Source organism: Rhea americana, unplaced genomic scaffold (assembly GCF_003343005.1).
Source record: "Rhea americana isolate MKP2758 unplaced genomic scaffold, rheAme1 scaffold_109, whole genome shotgun sequence".
In the NCBI taxonomy this organism is placed as follows: Eukaryota; Metazoa; Chordata; class Aves; order Rheiformes; family Rheidae; genus Rhea; species Rhea americana.
In genome coordinates, this window is record NW_028185139.1 from 1,742,691 (window position 1) to 1,759,956 (window position 17,266).

At 37.8% G+C, this 17,266-nt stretch overlaps 1 protein-coding gene across 3 annotated transcripts in view; it reads right to left on the bottom strand.

Moving 5' to 3' along the window:
• Nucleotides 1–450: 450 nt before the first annotated feature.
• BROX (BRO1 domain and CAAX motif containing) overlaps nt 451–17,266 on the bottom strand; it is a 17,369-nt gene continuing 553 nt past the window's right edge. Inside the window, exons 1-13 of one of the 3 annotated variants that reach the window (XM_085311834.1) lie at nt 17,086–17,260; nt 15,932–16,062; nt 15,016–15,122; nt 13,371–13,467; nt 12,040–12,135; nt 11,300–11,372; nt 10,814–10,919; nt 10,212–10,301; nt 9,313–9,398; nt 7,914–7,995; nt 6,691–6,841; nt 5,077–5,236; nt 451–4,601 (exon numbers count right to left, since the gene is read on the bottom strand). In XM_085311834.1, the coding sequence (XP_085167960.1) occupies nt 4,515–4,601; nt 5,077–5,236; nt 6,691–6,841; nt 7,914–7,995; nt 9,313–9,398; nt 10,212–10,301; nt 10,814–10,919; nt 11,300–11,372; nt 12,040–12,135; nt 13,371–13,467; nt 15,016–15,122; nt 15,932–16,032 (1,236 nt within the window). In that variant the 5' untranslated portion in view covers nt 16,033–16,062; nt 17,086–17,260 and the 3' untranslated portion in view covers nt 451–4,514. Of the gene's footprint in view, nt 4,602–5,076; nt 5,237–6,690; nt 6,842–7,913; nt 7,996–9,312; nt 9,399–10,211; nt 10,302–10,813; nt 10,920–11,299; nt 11,373–12,039; nt 12,136–13,370; nt 13,468–15,015; nt 15,123–15,931; nt 16,063–16,922; nt 17,057–17,085; nt 17,261–17,266 lie in introns of those variants that run through there. The other 2 variants (XM_085311842.1, XM_085311824.1) reach the window with 2 other exon arrangements.

Here is a 17,266-nt window from a genome sequence, read left to right on the forward strand (position 1 = left end):
AGAACCAACGCTGCCTCTGAAAATGAAAAATCATGTTTCCTACGAACCTATTTGCCACCTGCTGGCAATTTAGAGAAGGGTCCAGCATGTAGTATACCAAATATCCTACAATGGCGCAGACRTTTGCAAGGACTTGGATTTTGCATTGGCATGCAAAAAACAAGCCAAAAAAAAAGTTTGGAAAGTCTATCTTTTCTCTTCCTGCCACATAACTTCACATGCATCACTGTAGCTACTGACTTGCTTCCCMAATACCCATATATGCTCCCAATTCACATAACTGAACTGTGTAACTGTCACACAACTGTGACTTGCTTAGTCAAACCCTTCCTCAGCCATAAAGTGTTCTCTTTTATTACTGTATTTGTATTAAATTGGAGAAAGTAACATTCAGGACAGACCCTATTTCTTTCTACTAAAGATTATAAATAATGAAACAAAAAAACCACATTGATTGCTTATTTTTATTTTAAATAGTATTCTGAAACTGGTGGTTATATACAAATTTTTAAACTATCAAACCTAAGACTGCATGGTGACTGTCTTCATAAAATAAGGTGGCTTGGTCAATCTCACCATGGTTTATTCCATTCAATTAATAAATCAGAGTATACACTTGCTTCAAATACTAGTTTGTAACCCATAAAGATGCCAACTCCAAACAAGTTTAGCTCACATTGCTTTCTTAATTTGGCAATAATAATCTTTAGAGAGATTTTTAGGGATAAGTAATATGCATAAACAGGATTTTTGTTAATGCTGAAGCTTCAGTTTCAGATGCTAGGCATAGGGATGAGACAAAACATTATATACAATCCCCCAGCCAACAGAGATAAACTTAACTTCTCTGAACTGACATGGAAAACAGATGACAGTGTCTCATGTTCCCTCTGTACTGAAGATAGAGATATGCTTCATAAGCATATTTTATATATAGACAATTAGATTTTAGTAATGTTTCCCATAAAAATTGTACTAATACCACAGTACTGAAATCAGGACAACAAAATTGGAAAGATAAGAAGGAATATTTACAAACACATTGTACTGTACTGAAATTGCAAGATTAGAAATTTCTAAAGTGCAAAGTTGGCTCTATTCTACACAGATACAGGTATGTTTTCTTGTTTATACTACAAACCAATACCATCATTACAGACACACCACATATTCATGCTGAACATTCAAGTGACCAAATGTTATCCTTAGGCTGACAGGCAAAACTCCCCACTGAACCCAGTGGGAGGCAGGCACTGGCATCCACGGGCTAAGTTCAGTCCTCTGGTTCTAGGAGCGTCACATGCCAGATGGACATTAACTACGGTAAACCTAGGAACATGAAACATTAAAGAAGTATAAAGGTCTCAAAGCAGAATTTTTAGAGCACTTACTGWTTTGCTTTTTAGTATATTAAGATGATCAGTGCATTTTTAAAAGCACAAAATAGAGGACCCAGTGCTCAGTATTTTGTTCGGCAGCAGTTTTGTCCTAGTTCAGACTGAGCACAAGTTTTTAAGACATTATTATATGAACAACATTTGTAGGTATAGTCATGAGAGCCTCTAAACCCAGAGAGAGACAAAAAAATGGGCTCTTGCAGCATGACAATATTAAAAAGCCAGCATTCAAAATACATCATAAAAAAAAATTATTACAGGAAGCCATAATAGAAGGGAAGTGGCTGCTAGGTTTCCAGATTAACTGTCCACAATTTCCTGAGGAATACAGGTGACTTGAATGGGAGTTTCAGTTAATCTAAATATTACATACAATAATTCTTACCACTTCTCAACAAAACCAAAGCAAAAAAACTGCCTGTCGACTGACAGCATTCTATGTATTTGCTTGGCAAAGCAAACAATCTCAAATTCCTTATTCTTGGGCAAAACTGTTCAGTGTTTGCCATAGGATTTTAAACTGAAAGTAAACAAAGTTTGTCTTGAAAAGCAACATAAGTAAACTAGTTTGTTCCATTAGACTATTTTTAAACTACTACATCATATCTACTGAAACAGCTATGGCATAAGAGATTACACAGCCAGGCTTAAGTAATGCCGTAGTCTGACACAATCCTGTTGCTTATACCCAAAGCTATTTACAGGGAATTTGACTGAAATAAATCACTTGGGTTTGAGAAAGCATCCAAAGAATTAAAATTGCAATTCCATAAAATAATCTTTTCTGAAATGTTTTAGGGGGAATGATTTGGTCAAGATTTGCTCTTTTAAGATATTCATACACTGAAAAACACCCATGCTAAAAAGCTTCACTGGAAACGAGTCCCAGCACACACATATGCGTTAACAAATAAAGGCCTGCTACACCCTGTGCCACAGGGTGTAGCAGATGGGAGGGAAAACRAGGGAGAAGAAGGAAAATAGAATCTAGTGTGTTTCGAAAGAACCATTAAGTAGGTTGAGACCTATCAGCATTGACAGACACAGACTTCCGAAAAACAATGAGCAACTGACATTTCATGATTATGAAATCCAGTTAATGGAATCTTGATCCTTAAAGGGGTCAGGCTAAGCAGATGCAGATGACTACAGCTGTAGTAAGTTTTTAAGAATATTAAAATCTGTATTGGCAGAGTAGCTCCACACTCCATTCCAGTGAGTCTTAAGCTGGGTCTTTTTACTAATGCAAGAAGCCTAAAAAGTCAACTGATCAAGTAATGATCTGAGTAATTCTTCATCAAATACACTCAAGTCACCTCTTTGTGTATGCAGTGCAGTTGGAAGGAATGGACATATTTTTGATATAAATCCCTCTAGATTATTATGCTCCACTCACATAAGCCCCTTCAAAACAGAATCTTGTTCTTCCAAAGTGATCCTCTGGATTCTGTACTTATTTTTAATGTGCAGAACTGGCTGAAAGAACCATCACTGGATGGAGCGAGTTCTGCATTTGATTCACTCACGGCAGTCAGCATTAAGATTCTCTTTGTCTTTTGCAGCAATGAATTGTGTACTTTGGTCCAGTATCCAAGGAAGAGTCTTGTGCTCATATTAAACCCCCTCAAAGAGGATCCACAAGCCTTCAAGGAGCTACACACCTTGTAAGCTGGTCCATTCCCACAAAAGATTTCAAACACAAAGCCACTGAGTTAGACTACAGCGAAAGGTGAACCAAACCAAAGAGGGCAATGCAAGGAATGCAATCACAGCATCTGTCACGCTGAGTGCATATATCATCACACTTTGTTTAAACAGGAACATTTTCAGGCTGTTCAGTTTCTTTCTCAGGTAGAATGAAGGGCAGCAACTGGGACCCGGAGACTGCAAGACTCACTTTAACATACACATCAGATATCACTCTTTCACATTTGCAACAAATCAGAAAACTTTTTTTGATATGCGTGTTTTGGAGTGCTCAGTACTAAAAAAAAATACTATCACGTTTTCCACAGTAGGAAGAGATGGAAGAAGCAAGTTCTACAAAATTCTTTCCTCCTCAGTCTTCGCTGGACTTGGCTTTTGGTAAATTCTCTTCATATGGAGCTGATTTCAGCGTGATGCTGCGAAATAGCACTGTTTACATATGGTGTAAAGGAAATCTAGAGCTTGATGTCCCAATTGTGTCGTTAGCTCTTCAGCTAATCTTTCCTACCTGTTCTCCGGATGGTTTCTTACAGACGTTACTCAAATGGAAACAAAGCATCTTAATTACAACCTCATTATTTTTATACATGACAATTTCATGCATCCAGATTGAGCTTTTCTAATGCTAGGGGATTTCAACCATCTGCAGTTCTCAACCTTTTAAAGTCTTTCTAGATTCAAGAACTACAAATGAATGACACTGATGCATTACCTTTAAGAGCTTCCTTGTTACTTGCTACATCACTTTCACATGCAATCTGACATTAAAGGATTTTAATTTAGGGACAGTCAAGCTAAAATACCTTACTATAAACTCTGATACAGGAATCCAAATCTATAAAAGAAGAGTCCAATAGTTTCAGAAGAATATAAACTGTGCTCTTGTTATGCAGAACGTCAAGTTTTCCAAATTCTGTGAAAGTCCTGTGAAACACTATACAAATGCWACATACCAAATCCAACTTTTCTTCAGTCAATACAGTTAAGTGAATCAGGGAGTTATGCCTTTAGGACAAACCTAAACGGATATAACAGCTCATGCTAATATCCGTTTGTAGAATTTGACATTATATAGCATATAATTTAACGGAAAATCCTCAGTGTTACAGTCATGATTCTTTGTTTTTTGTGGGTAGAAACTAAACCCATAAGAAGAAACTCTCTAGAGGCACAATAGGGACATTTAAGCCGATTCATTCTACAATATCCTGCTAAAACAAAAAATAAGTCAAATATAAATACATTTCTTCTAGAAATCCACCACATTCTCAAGCAAGATAGACCCATACTAATAAAAACAAATTAAATTACTATTCTGAATTAAAAAGAACCAGAAAGGGAGGATCACAACTAAGAGCCCCAAAGTCCAATTAGTATAGTTTTAAAAGGAATTCAAAGCACTTATGGCACTTAAGAAATCTGGCAGCCGCTGTCTTTTTGAGGCTTTATATCTGGTTCCTTCAGAGGTTTTACATCTTCATCTGCTTTCGGTTTAGCCTGCAAACGAAAGGAAAAAAAGATTTAAAATGCCACAAGTAAAAAACACTGTGTCTGCCAATTATTCATGTACTGCTAACTTTACATATGCTAATCTAATAGTCCCCTCTCTTCTCAGGGCTGAAGGCTTTGAACAAAGAAGGGGGAAAAAAAGGTCAAGTCTTCTCTATTTAAGTTTCCTTAAAYGGATTCTTTTTAAAGAGAAATTTTCTCTAGCATTCACTCCTGTAGCATCTCAGTTTCTTAAACACATTACTGAATTTCCTCTTACTTGGGACTTAGTGACCCCGTAATCTCTTTGTTGCACTGTTGGCATATGGGAGTTAAATGACTTGTCTCTTTGCACAGTGCAAGTCTGAACCATCAGGCTGCCACCTGAGTTATGCCCTACACTGAGCTGGGGAGCATGTCAGAAGAGCAAAATGGCATACATAAAATAAAGCTAACGGGAAAGAATAGTAAATAAGAGTCTTACAGCGTCATCCTTTGGCCTCTTGGTGAGATCAAATGCAGTAAGTGTTTCAGGAGTCCAGTGTGCATTCAGGGCAGGAAATTCAAAAGGAACAGGCTCTACCAAGCCATAGTTTGCTTTCAGTTCCAGCTGGGGAGCCTCTGCTGGCACCTTTTGAAAATAACTATAATAGAATACAATAACATTTTAAATACAGCACACTATCACTGCAAATTTCATTTTCAATTCCAAAGAAAAACAACTTAGCCTTTCACAGTGGTTACCATTACTGCTCCATTTCCATTTCATTAAGGCACCATCTGACATGTATCCTATCAACAAGCTTCACAAGAACAAAAGCAATTCCTTTTTGGCATTGCTCTTCCCCCAAAAGCTAGTTGGGTTTCCTATTTGAAAACTATTCTTCCCAACACTTCAATGAAAAGAGCAATTTTTGCCCTCACCCCAAAATCTTAAAAATCCAGATGGGGATTTAAAATATCTCATAAGAAAGGTGAAGAGGCTGATACAGCTCTTTTCCTCTGCTATTGCAAAATCAGCTTTGGTGTTCCAAAGTGTATAATAGTACCAACACCGCAACATCCACAAAGACTTGCTACAATACATAGCCGGAATAAGGTATAAATCTACTCTATTTCATAATAATTGAAAACTGGTAAYTACTGGTACACACTAACCTACTTCTTGTGCTCAGCGGGGCTCTATGGGAGGCATACCTCCCAAAACGTGCAAGGGTTACCTTGTTTCTCCTTCACAGTTTAGTTCTAGAGGGACACGGATAGGTTGAAATTTCCAGCATATTGTTGCTATAAGCTATGACAACAAGTTATTGAAACCCAAACAGAACAGAGCATTTTTTTTCCTTTTCTTCAGTTTATCTTAATGTACTTGRCAATCTTTTGCACTTAGTTAATCCCCCTACTATACAGATCTTTAACAAGTGTAAAGGGGGGAATACWATCTATTATGGAATACTAAATTTTAAGAGGAGAAGAGGGGAGAAGGAAATCAGCAACAGAATTCTAAAGCTGAACTAATAATACTATTTTAAAATGCTTCCAAACTCTTCTGGGAAGAGGCATTAACTAAACAACAACCTATTCACGCTATTAGTTACACTAGCAGAGCTCCTAGCCCTTTAAGCATACTCTTCACTGAAGGCACGACCATGTTTCAACTTTCCTGCTAGCAAGGCAGAATAAGCTACTAGTCTTCTCCATTTTCCCCTCTGTCCTCTTCGCCTGCTACACTCCAGCAGCAGGGAAGAGGGCATCAGCACAACACAGAAATCTCTGCAGGAGTCTCTTGTGCAGAAGGAAGAAGACCAAAGAGGCAGATGACAGAAGGAAGAAAACAGCTTAGCCTCTCCAGCACATCAGTCCAACCTGCACAGCTGAACTGGCATAGAACAGAGAGAGGGCAATAGTTAACATCAGACTGACAGCGAATCTGCTGAGAGGAAGTTAAAGATATATTTGCAATTCTGTGAATTACATGCTGTGCCTTAAAGGTATATCAAAATTGGAGAGTAAAATTTACCATCCCATTCTGAAACAAAAGCAAATGAGGTATTAACACTCCGTAAAGAGTACTATATACCAACCAGGAATTACTTACATGAATCCATTTTCTCTCTGGCATTTTTCTAGAGTGTTCTTAATCAAACTTCCTAATTTCTTAAAGAAGAGATGTCCAGAAGGTTTAGCTGTAGTCCCAGGCCCTTTGGTTTCTCCATATTCCTTGCACAATTCTTCAGCCTTCGCAAAAACTTCACCAGAAAGCATTGTAATAAAAATCAATTAACATGAATTTATTAAATGGCAGCTCTGATTTACAGTTGCTTTAGTTTTAAGAGATACCAGACTTCATTCAGGCTTCTTATTTCTTGGAAGTAAAATAAATATGCTCAAGGGCAGTACCTCCAGCCAAGATTTACTACATGTACAAAGAGACTATGAGACAGGAAAAAAAAAAGATAAGCTTTCTGGTTAGGGAGAAGGGAAGCATTCTTATTTGTGGGGCAAAATATAAGAATAAGCCTAAGTACTCTGAAATATGACAGGAAACAAGAGTGGGTATGAAGGTGCCTATACAGTGTTGATGTCCAAGCACATTTCTCTGAACAGAAGGCACAGTAAAAAAACACAAGATTTTTTTTTTTTTATTAGTTACTAGTTTATACTCTCATTCAGTTTTTCCCTTATCTACTTTTGAAATTGATAGTAAAACTTTCAAATTAGATTATTTGAGTGTTTTTATGTACTGTGGTAAAGTAACACAGTACAGGCCACTGGGATGCAACAGAAGTCACCTGTCTTTATGCGAGACAGTTTGAGCATTATCTTTGCATATGAGCAATACCTTTGAAGAGAGAAGGATAGAGGAAAGACATTGAATTACTGTAGTAACTCTAGTTAGCTCCCCTAATCTACCTTCCAAAAGAAATAAAAAGTACAGGAATTATCAAAACCTGTTTTAAATAAATAAATAAAAGCTTTGAGAAGAGTCATAGTGTATTTTCACTATTTAATGCAAGATACTACGACTTCGTGATTTGGAGGCTGCTGTAACTTAACACACRGACCAGAAAATACAGTGACCAGACAACTGTTTTTTAAATGGCACTGTAGATAGCTCAAAGCCAGTCTTCATAGGCTAGGAAGTAAAGTTGAGATTTTCAGCAGACCCATTACGAAAGAGTCTTCAGTAAGACAGATCTACAACAGAGTATACTGCCTCTGTTCAAAAGTGTTCTGGATTTTCACCAGGAAACCAAACACCACACARTACAGCAAAATAAAACACATTACACCCTACAATCCATTTTCAATCACACTTACATTTTTCTGATTCTTGCAGAGATCTGATTGCTTCCCCACACTTATCACTGGCCAGCAAAGTCTGACCATGGTAACAATACGCCTAATGAGAGAGGACAACATCATTATCAGTATCGCTGGGCACTTCCCACACCAATTAACTTCTGCTCTTCCTTCCTTACATCAGAGCTGAATCTCTTTGAAGCTGTCATCACCTGCAGAAAGCTGACAATTTGAGAAGACAAGTCACCAATGACTGAGCACATTCACACTGAACAATGCAGCTCAGCAGATGTACACCTAAGCTAGGCCTAAAGCAAGCTGTCTCAGGTCTGAATGTAATTCAGTCAACAGTAACTTGGAGCTTCATGAATACTATTTTACCAACAGCAGTAGTACATAGCCTAATTCTCTCCACTGCATTGGTGTGTAGCATTAAATCCCACCAGCAGCAAGAAATGAACCCCAGTCAAGTTTACAAAAGTGAAGACTAAAAACTAAACCACCTGGATACTCAATAACTGAGTCTGCAACCAACATCACGGAATCCAGAAGAGATGAAGGGTTCTGCTGATCGTTTGAGATATTTCACCATAGTCAAAATAACTTTTCACCCCCAGAACTCCCATTCCTGCAAACACGTGCCCAAAGGCAGTACTGTGTTCTAATGAGAAATGAACAGCCTCTTTTCTACTATTAAGGAATTTAAATTCAGTATCTCCTAAGTACTAAATTCAGTAAGCACAGGAACATTCCCATGAACTAATGCATAGCTTCCCAGCTATACCATGAGAGGAGACATGAAAAATGTTACCTAACCTGCCAAGGCCCATTTTATACAAATTAGGTGCTTAAAAAAAGTACCACACAGCTCTGATCCTCCCTCACCTCTCACGCTTGCTAATAAAACATGCAACTTTTAGATACAGTTTTAAAGCAAGAGAAAGACGATTAACTGTTTACTTTTAGGCTTTTTTACAGTATGTAAGAGCCAAATCATAGGTTCTGACAGGCTACAAGAAGTAAATAGCAAGTCCAGTAACAGATGATCCCGAGAGTGCCACTGCACTTGCTAAGAGATCAGTCACACAAAGGGGACAGGACTTGGAATGACAACTGACACTATTTGATGAGGTTTCATTCAGAGCTTTAGAAAAGATGATCATCTCTGAATTATGCCTAGAATCAGATTGTGATATAGATAATGGAAGATAAGTATTATACTCAATCTGCCCTTACTCAGAGATAAGTTATGGCAATAAATTCTGTTTAGTACCTGGCTCAATAAAAAAACACTKCAAACACCACTGACATTTCAGAGTATCTCTTCACAGCATGATAACAAGGTCAAGACAATAGTCAGCCCCGACTCCCTGTCCAGACAACATTAAAAACTGATCAATGTCAACCCAGTACTTACATAGGCCATATAGAAACAGGTCTTCAAGTTTAAGTATTTCCTCCATTTACCTACACAGGTTGGATCCAAACTGGATAATGTTTGATCTACAAAAGGTAAGTAATATTATTTAAGACATTTGGAAAAATAAAAATGCCATATAAACTTAAAGAGTAGAATTCTTAAACTCAGCAATGGATTTTAACTACAAATTGGTTAGAAACAAGTGACAAAAGTTATTCCTGCAAAGGCACGGAGAAACCATGAAAAAACACAAATATGCACTTCATGGAGCTATCATGCAATTGTTACTAGAACCCCTGGAATGGCTGTCCACTAAGTCTGGAAGGCTAAATTTCCTAAATAGTTTTAGGTAGCATTTCCAAATTTGTTCCTAGTTTAATTTCAAGCAGTGACCTATAGAAGTCTATGTATGTTACAGTATTCCATCTCCCAGACTGACTCCTGCATTTTAGCCCTTTTCTGATTTGCCTCAGTAAGCCCACAGATCAGCTCGCTCATTTGCGAGGATGTACGTAATGAACCTGCTGCACACTTAACAGTCTGCATCATACTCTACTTGCCAAAGAGAGCTGAACATGCTCTGTTTACTTGAGCCATTTGTTTGCTGGCAAGACCTGCTATTACATATCTCAAGACATTACTCTGTCTTCTAGCTCCTCTCACCAGCACTTCCTACTAGTAGCTACAGAAAAAGATGCCAACAAAAAAAGGGGCCTTATCAAAATATATCTATCATATTGGTAACTGAAGCCTTGAACACACTAAATAGAAACTAAACATGCAACGCGTATCCACTAAGAAACAGCATTAATACCACAACTGATGGGCGGGTAAACTATGTCTGCTGGCAAGAACGCACAAACCAAGTCACTAAGGATACAAAACAAGACACTTACCAGCTTTTTGGTAGAAGTTAGCTGTTTCGTAAGCGAGAGCAGCTATTAAACCTGGGTTATGTTTCAACTCAATAGCCCGGGCAATTGTCACTGAAAGAAAAWCCCACATCACAGTACTAAATTTTAATTGAAAATATCTCATCAAACTTAGCAAAGGTAATTTTAACACCCCTATATAAGCAGAAAACAAGTATTATTTTCACAAGTCATAATGAAAGTAGACTGTTAACTTGAACAGAATGATTCCCAGCTAATAGAAAAACTAAAAGAAAAAATGAGTAAACAGATTTTAAGTAAATGAACTAGAATTTATGTTTGGCAAGAATGGTGTTGGAGAGAATGCATGAAAGGAAGAAAGGAGGGAGGAGGATTATCACACACACGTTTTTCAAAAATGTGTAGTATCAGAATGATCTTTGTTGTTTCCTCCCTCCTACAACGGGAACTTAAGTTTCTTTAGAAACAACCTTCCCCACTAAGCCATAGTACTTCAGGAGAAAAAAACATCATCGCTACCAAGTAGACTTCATGAAACATCAAAGCAACCCACTGACAAAGACTTTCACTTCCCATCCCCAGCAAGCATGCATATTTAAGAATACCTTCTTGAGCTTCAGCTTGGCACTGTATGATGTACGAGTCTATAAGTCGAGCTTCTAAATCTCTTCCCTTTTCTACAGGTGTAATTAATTTTGGAATATGACTTTCCTAAGTACAAAGCAAGTATCAAAATTAGTTAGTCTTAGTATCACTATCATTAATTCAAAGCAAGTCCCTAAATGGGGACTGTTTGATGCTGTTCCTAAATGGATGCAACACTGAATGAGAATCACAAGATGCCTGGCTACACTGCTGCATGTGCTACTGCCCAGACTCGATTATTACTCCAYTGCCCCTAGGAAAGGGCAGCAGAAAGTAAGTAATAGCACAACAAATTAATATCCTTCTCTTTTCTGTATCATTCAGAGAGTCTGAGGTATTCGTTCAAATATTCTCTAACTTCATCAGAAAAGCACTTCTAAGACAAAAAGCCAAATATTCTAATCAGATACAACTCAAGGAACAGACAGTGAAGAAAATTTGTCTACCTTCAAATGTTTAAAAATCCCAGCTGCTATCTTCAGACTTCTGTGAACATCTTTTGCTTCATCTTCTGTTACACTAAGAAAAGGCAGAACACATAATGAATCACAGAAATGTTGGTTGGAAAAGACCTCTGATGTCATTTAACTCCCACCTCCTGCTTGGAGTAGGACTCTTGCCAACAGTAGAACTGGTCAGTTATGGCTTTGTCTAGCTGAATCTCGTTGTCCTTCAAGGACAGAGAATCTGCAGTCCCTTTAAGTAACCTGTCCAGCACCACTCTCCTGGTGAAGAAGCTTCTTTTAACACTCAATCACTAAATAATCAAATTAAACCAATTTGGGGGGAAAGAAAGCAACATCTTGCAATGATTTTCAACTGAAAGTGAGCCTCAGTGTTAAAAGGTAAAAGTTTTAGAAACCTGTAGGGTTAAAAGGCAGCAGAGCTGTGATTTTGAGAATTTAAATCTCAGAACTAGACATCTAGAGTAAGACTGATGAAGGGTTTCTTCACAGCTAATACTTTCCCTGTATCATAGTCATATGGTATTAATACACTGTTCATAGATGCAAGGAGGGATTGAGGTGCACTTGGACATTAAAGCACATGAATGAAGGCCAACTGCCTCCTTGAACTCATAGCTGTGTTCACTGGACATGCACTATAGGAGTCAAAACTCAGAACCTAGTAAACTTTTTGTGGAATACTGCTGCAATGGAATTACTAAGAAAAGAAAAACACTTACTCTTCTTTTCCAGCGAGTCTTGATGCATATTTTGTAAACCACAGAGCTACATTAAATCCCATGGAAACCAGTTCAAACACTGCATCCTGCTGAGAACTAAAGAACGAGACAGAAACCCCAAAACAGCCCCCAAACAATTTAATGCTTTCCATTTTGTTTTGACAAATTCTCTCTTAGAAATCTACAGCACAAGTTGGCATTTCTCTCTGTAAAATAGTTTTAATTTAAGTCAATAATTTCCAAATCAGATCTTCCTATTGTGGAACTGCCTAAAAGAGACTTCAGTTTTTGCTTACTCCTTTCAAGAGCTCTATAATCATAATTTCCTACATTCAAATGCATACCCTTCACATTTGGGAATTTTTATTTTAAAACAGTAACTTGAGATTTGTTTAGCTTTGGGTGTGGCTGAGATCCCCCCCCCTTAAAAAAAACTGCGCATTTTGTGGAAATCTCACTTTGGAATGCCTGCTTTAAAGTTGTTGCTTCTAAATTCATAAGTCTGCTACATCTCTCAAAATGCATTTTATTGTAAATATGTATATAACTGCAGTCAAATGGCATGCATAAATAGCAGGACATTTCAGAAGTTAAAAACATGCTTGGTCTTCGAAAAGAGTTAACATGCCATCACAAGTTCATCAAAGCTTAAAAACTAAACATCTTAAAAGGGAAAGATATGGGTATGGGAGAAATAATGTTGGCATAAGAACAAAGGTGAACAATCGTGAGAAAATTAAGAGAGAATCCTAATCAATATATTGTCTTCAAGGGGGAATAAAAGCTGTAATGGAGTTCAACACAACTTCTGGATAATACTCGACAAATATGTAAGTGTAAATTATACAATGGGATCACCAACAATAGCAACAGGCGACCGAATAATCCAGGAGGTTCTTTCCAGATTTATATTCCTATTTCAAACAAAAGCTGTGTTGGCAGCTTCCATGCTAATCAAGCCAAAGGGCCGAATGAAAGAGTCTGTTTTAAACAACAGTAATCTATGCTATCATATTTAATTCACAAATATTCTCACAGCTTTTTTTGTACTCCTCTATCCAACACAACATATAATTTGTAGAAGGACTGACTGTGTTTTAGTTGATTTATCATGCAACTGTACTATCATAAATAAAGGTAACACATGTGTCAGTACATGCAGCACAGAAGAGTACAGCAATTATTAAAGACAAAGCAACCAGTTTCTGGAAACTACTTTGTGTGGAAAACTGCTACACTTAAGTTTTCCTTCACATGCACCTGTGCCAGCTGATATGTAACAGATCAAAAGAAAATATCTGTGCAACCTGTAATGGTGGAAGCACACATACCTTGGAACTTGTCCTTGTAAAGTGTCTGTCCATTTGAAATTCTGAATATATCGCAACTTACATTCCTGGGAAGAGTCATCCAGTGAAATAATAAAACCTATAGAATAAAACATATACCAAAAAGCAATCTCAAAATAGGAAACAGCAATAAGTAACGAAAGGAATGGGGATCAATGAGAACACAGATATAGATAAAGAAATGTTTTTGGTGTAGTACTTAAAGATTTGTGTCATTTCCTGAGGCTTTTATTCCTCAATATCTTGAGAACAAGGCTTGTAACAAGACAAACTTGCTAGCCTAAGAAACTCCTTGCCCAGTAGCTTATCAGTTCAATCCCGTGAGTTTCAATTGTTCAAAGAAAATCTTGCAGATGCCTGCACACCCCCATATGGTGACTAGCGGGGATTTTAGCTGGCTCAGATGCTGGATGGTTGGGGCTGCTCAAGGTGAGTCCATGACTGTCCCTGGTACTACAGTGGTGATAGGAGAATTCCGAAAAAAAAGCTGTTCGGTCAACAGGGAGAGGGAAAAGGGCTTAGAAGCAAAGACTTGCTTAGAGATCAGCTATTTTATCGCAAGGGCTGCAGGAAACTCATTATTTATATCCAGCCGCTTAATGAGCAGAAAGGAGCTCACGCTATGAGATATAAAAATGCTAGCATATTGCTAGCATACACACAAGGAGTTTTCTTGGGTGAAAACTAGCTTATGTCTGCTGGCATTTTACAGAGTTCAAAAATTCAAGACTTGTAACAGCTGCTATTTATGCTACAATGCTAGATGTTGTCAGATGTTTAGAAAAAGAGAGTAATTGTTTCTTCTGCATGCAAAAGATTTTAGTGACCAAGCATGATGCTTTCTTGAAGACACACTTCAAATCTTGTCTGCCGCAACTAGGACTGTTATCTTACCTTTATCTAGGACGTCTAATTAGCTTACACCCTCCTACAGACTGAGAGTGCTACACTAACTTGAACTATTTCACCTGCCACAGAGTGAAGGAAAAAAATTATGTATTTATCTCACTATTTTCATGAATCGGCTGATTCCTGACAATTCTCAATCTTCAGTAACTTGTTCGAGTATCTGACTACTAAGAGAAGGTTATCAAAATATTGGCAGGAAGAAGGTTTCAGGGAAACGTATTTGAGCCATCATAGGTGACCATCTACTGAAAATACAGATGCTACAGTAACAAGAAGCTATATATGTACCTAAGATAAGTAACAGAAGTGTAAACTTGCAACAATTCTATTACCTATCATTAGACAAATCAGGAGTTTACACCTAGGAACAATCTCTATCAACTAAGTAACAGATTCAATTTATTCTAAAGGTACAATCTATTTTAGAGACACAGTTTCCTCCAGCAGAAAGTTGAGCGAGGTTAAAAACAATAGGACAGGACTGCCAACACCTAGTACTGGCAGGTTACAAAGAATACTGAAACCTGTAGAAAGGCCTGGTAACTGCTCATGATTTACCAATCGTTATAATCAGGGAACCCACAAAGATTCTTGCCTTTCTGAGAAGCACAGAACTTCTTTATATAAGATTAGTACAACATACATTCTTAGTAGTGTCTTTAAAACTCAATTTATATGAAAGACCTCTTGATTTATTAGCAGCTTCGCATGTTCCTACCTTGCAAGAGTGAGAAGTACAAGTCAGTTGCATTCTTCATCATTTCTGGATTACAACTCAAATCAGTAAACAGCTCCAACAGTCGTGTTCGAGATAATCTTAAATCACTGAAATGAAAAAGGAAAAAAAAAAGACAAAGAAAACTAAGAAACACTACTCCAAAATGTTCTATTAAAAAGGGTAGCCACTCACGTATATCAGCACAGCTTGCTCTTTTAGCTAAGAAAATGAAGCTGGCATTCAGCTTAGCTATCTTAACACAAGAAAGAGGTACTTTAGGTACTTAGCAAGAAGCTAATAAATACAGAAAAATCTTCCCATCAACCCTGAATACATAAGATTGATTTAAAGCACAGTCCATTTTGGACAAAGAACCAGATAGCAACAGATAACTATTACTCACTACCAATTTCTTGTTCAAACATAGACTAAAAAGAAATATTCCTTTATCTACAAAGAGGATGGGTGCAGGGAAAGGAAGGGAAGCAGAAATACTCTTCAACATTAGAATGAGATGAGCACGTGAATAAATAAGAACAGACCTGCAAAATAATCTGAGAGCTCTTTTCATTATATTCCTGTCTACAGTCTACACTCACGCCTTATTCACTTATGGAAATTACTTAAAATAATCCCTTTGCAGAAGAGTGCACAGTTATCAGAGAGACAATGAAATGTTTAGTCTTTTGCCTCTATTATTATAATAGGCCTTGCTATACAGTAAAAGACTTGAAAACTGGATAATTCATTCTTTGTAGTGAACTGCTCAATGTTATCAATGTTTTATTGTCTCCCAGCCTACAGGCTTCTAATATAACAAAAGTAGTAGTAAAACAAAAATTTATGAGCAACTATTACGTTTCAAGATGTCCTCTAAACTGTGACAGACAGACTGAAGTTGATCACAAGCACTTACTTGCAAATCTTTGTTGCACCAGGAGTGGTAGCTACCCCATAAAAATTGAAGGAAACAGGAGCTGTAGCCTTCAAAGGGTTGCGATGAAACCAATGTGTCATTTTCTTTCTGCAATGCTGCTTATGTCAATTCTAAAGAGCAGAAGGAAATGATTAGCTCTAGTGACAGGTAGAACTGAGGTGCTGTGTCACACTCCTCAGCTCAGAAAAATACATTCAAAATGTAAACAGTAAAGAAATGAATTTGTAAAATTTTACAAATAATTACAGGGAAGAGATCAATTTTTGTATTTTTTTTTTTACAAAAACTTGAAACACTAAGCTTTCATAGACGTTGTCTTCATCATCCACACACTTAGCATTACAACTTCATTTTGAGGAAATACATAATTTTTATGAAGCAATGTAGGGTAGATATATTAATACAAATTTTCTTACTCAAAAGAACAATATTAACTCTACTATGAGGTCATATTTTTCACATCTTAAGTTGTTGGTACACCTCAATTTGTTGAAGTCAGTACGATGTGTCCAGCCAAACTATTATTAGCTTTTATTGTGGCATTATGAATATGAAAGAAACTGAGTTTCTTTCATAGAAAAGTAACTGCCATTACAGAGTAAACAATGCTGTAAACATGGATATATTTACGTACATGCAACAGATCTGGAAATTTGATAGAGTACAGCTAAAATGGATTATCGTCTACTCTTTCACTTCAATTTTAGATAACATATATAACATAAACACTCCTGTGAGATGTTTTTACGAGCTTTTCCCCAGGGGGCATTGTAGGAGGATGAGATATCATTGGCATGAGCTAAAACAAGGGAGGTTTGTACTGGATAACAGGAGAAACTTTTTTTTTTTCACTACGAGGGCAGTTGGCCAGTGGAACAAGTTGTCCTAACAACCCGTCGTGTGGCGCAGTCTCCATCCTCAAAGCTTTTCAAGACCCATCTGGAAAAAGTCCTGAGCAACCTGGTCTGACCTCCTAGCTGACTCTGCCTCGAGCAAGCGGTCGGACTGGAGACCTCCTCAGGTCCCTTCCAACATGAACGATCCCACAGTCTTTCTTGAGTCTGTAAATTCATCACCATAAACACCGTGCAGCCTTGCTGAAAGAARATCTTGCCAGAGCAGCCATCTCTTACCACGTTCGAGGCTACCGAGCCGCGCTTCGCGACCGGCCACAGAGCGATCTCTCAACAACCTCCACAGCGATCAACGCTTCTTCCAGCCACCCGCGCMGCGGCGCGGGTTAACGGCGGGCGGGGGCGAAGACACCCCGCGTCCTCACGGCAGGCCCGGGCAGCCTGACCAACGCCTGCCAGG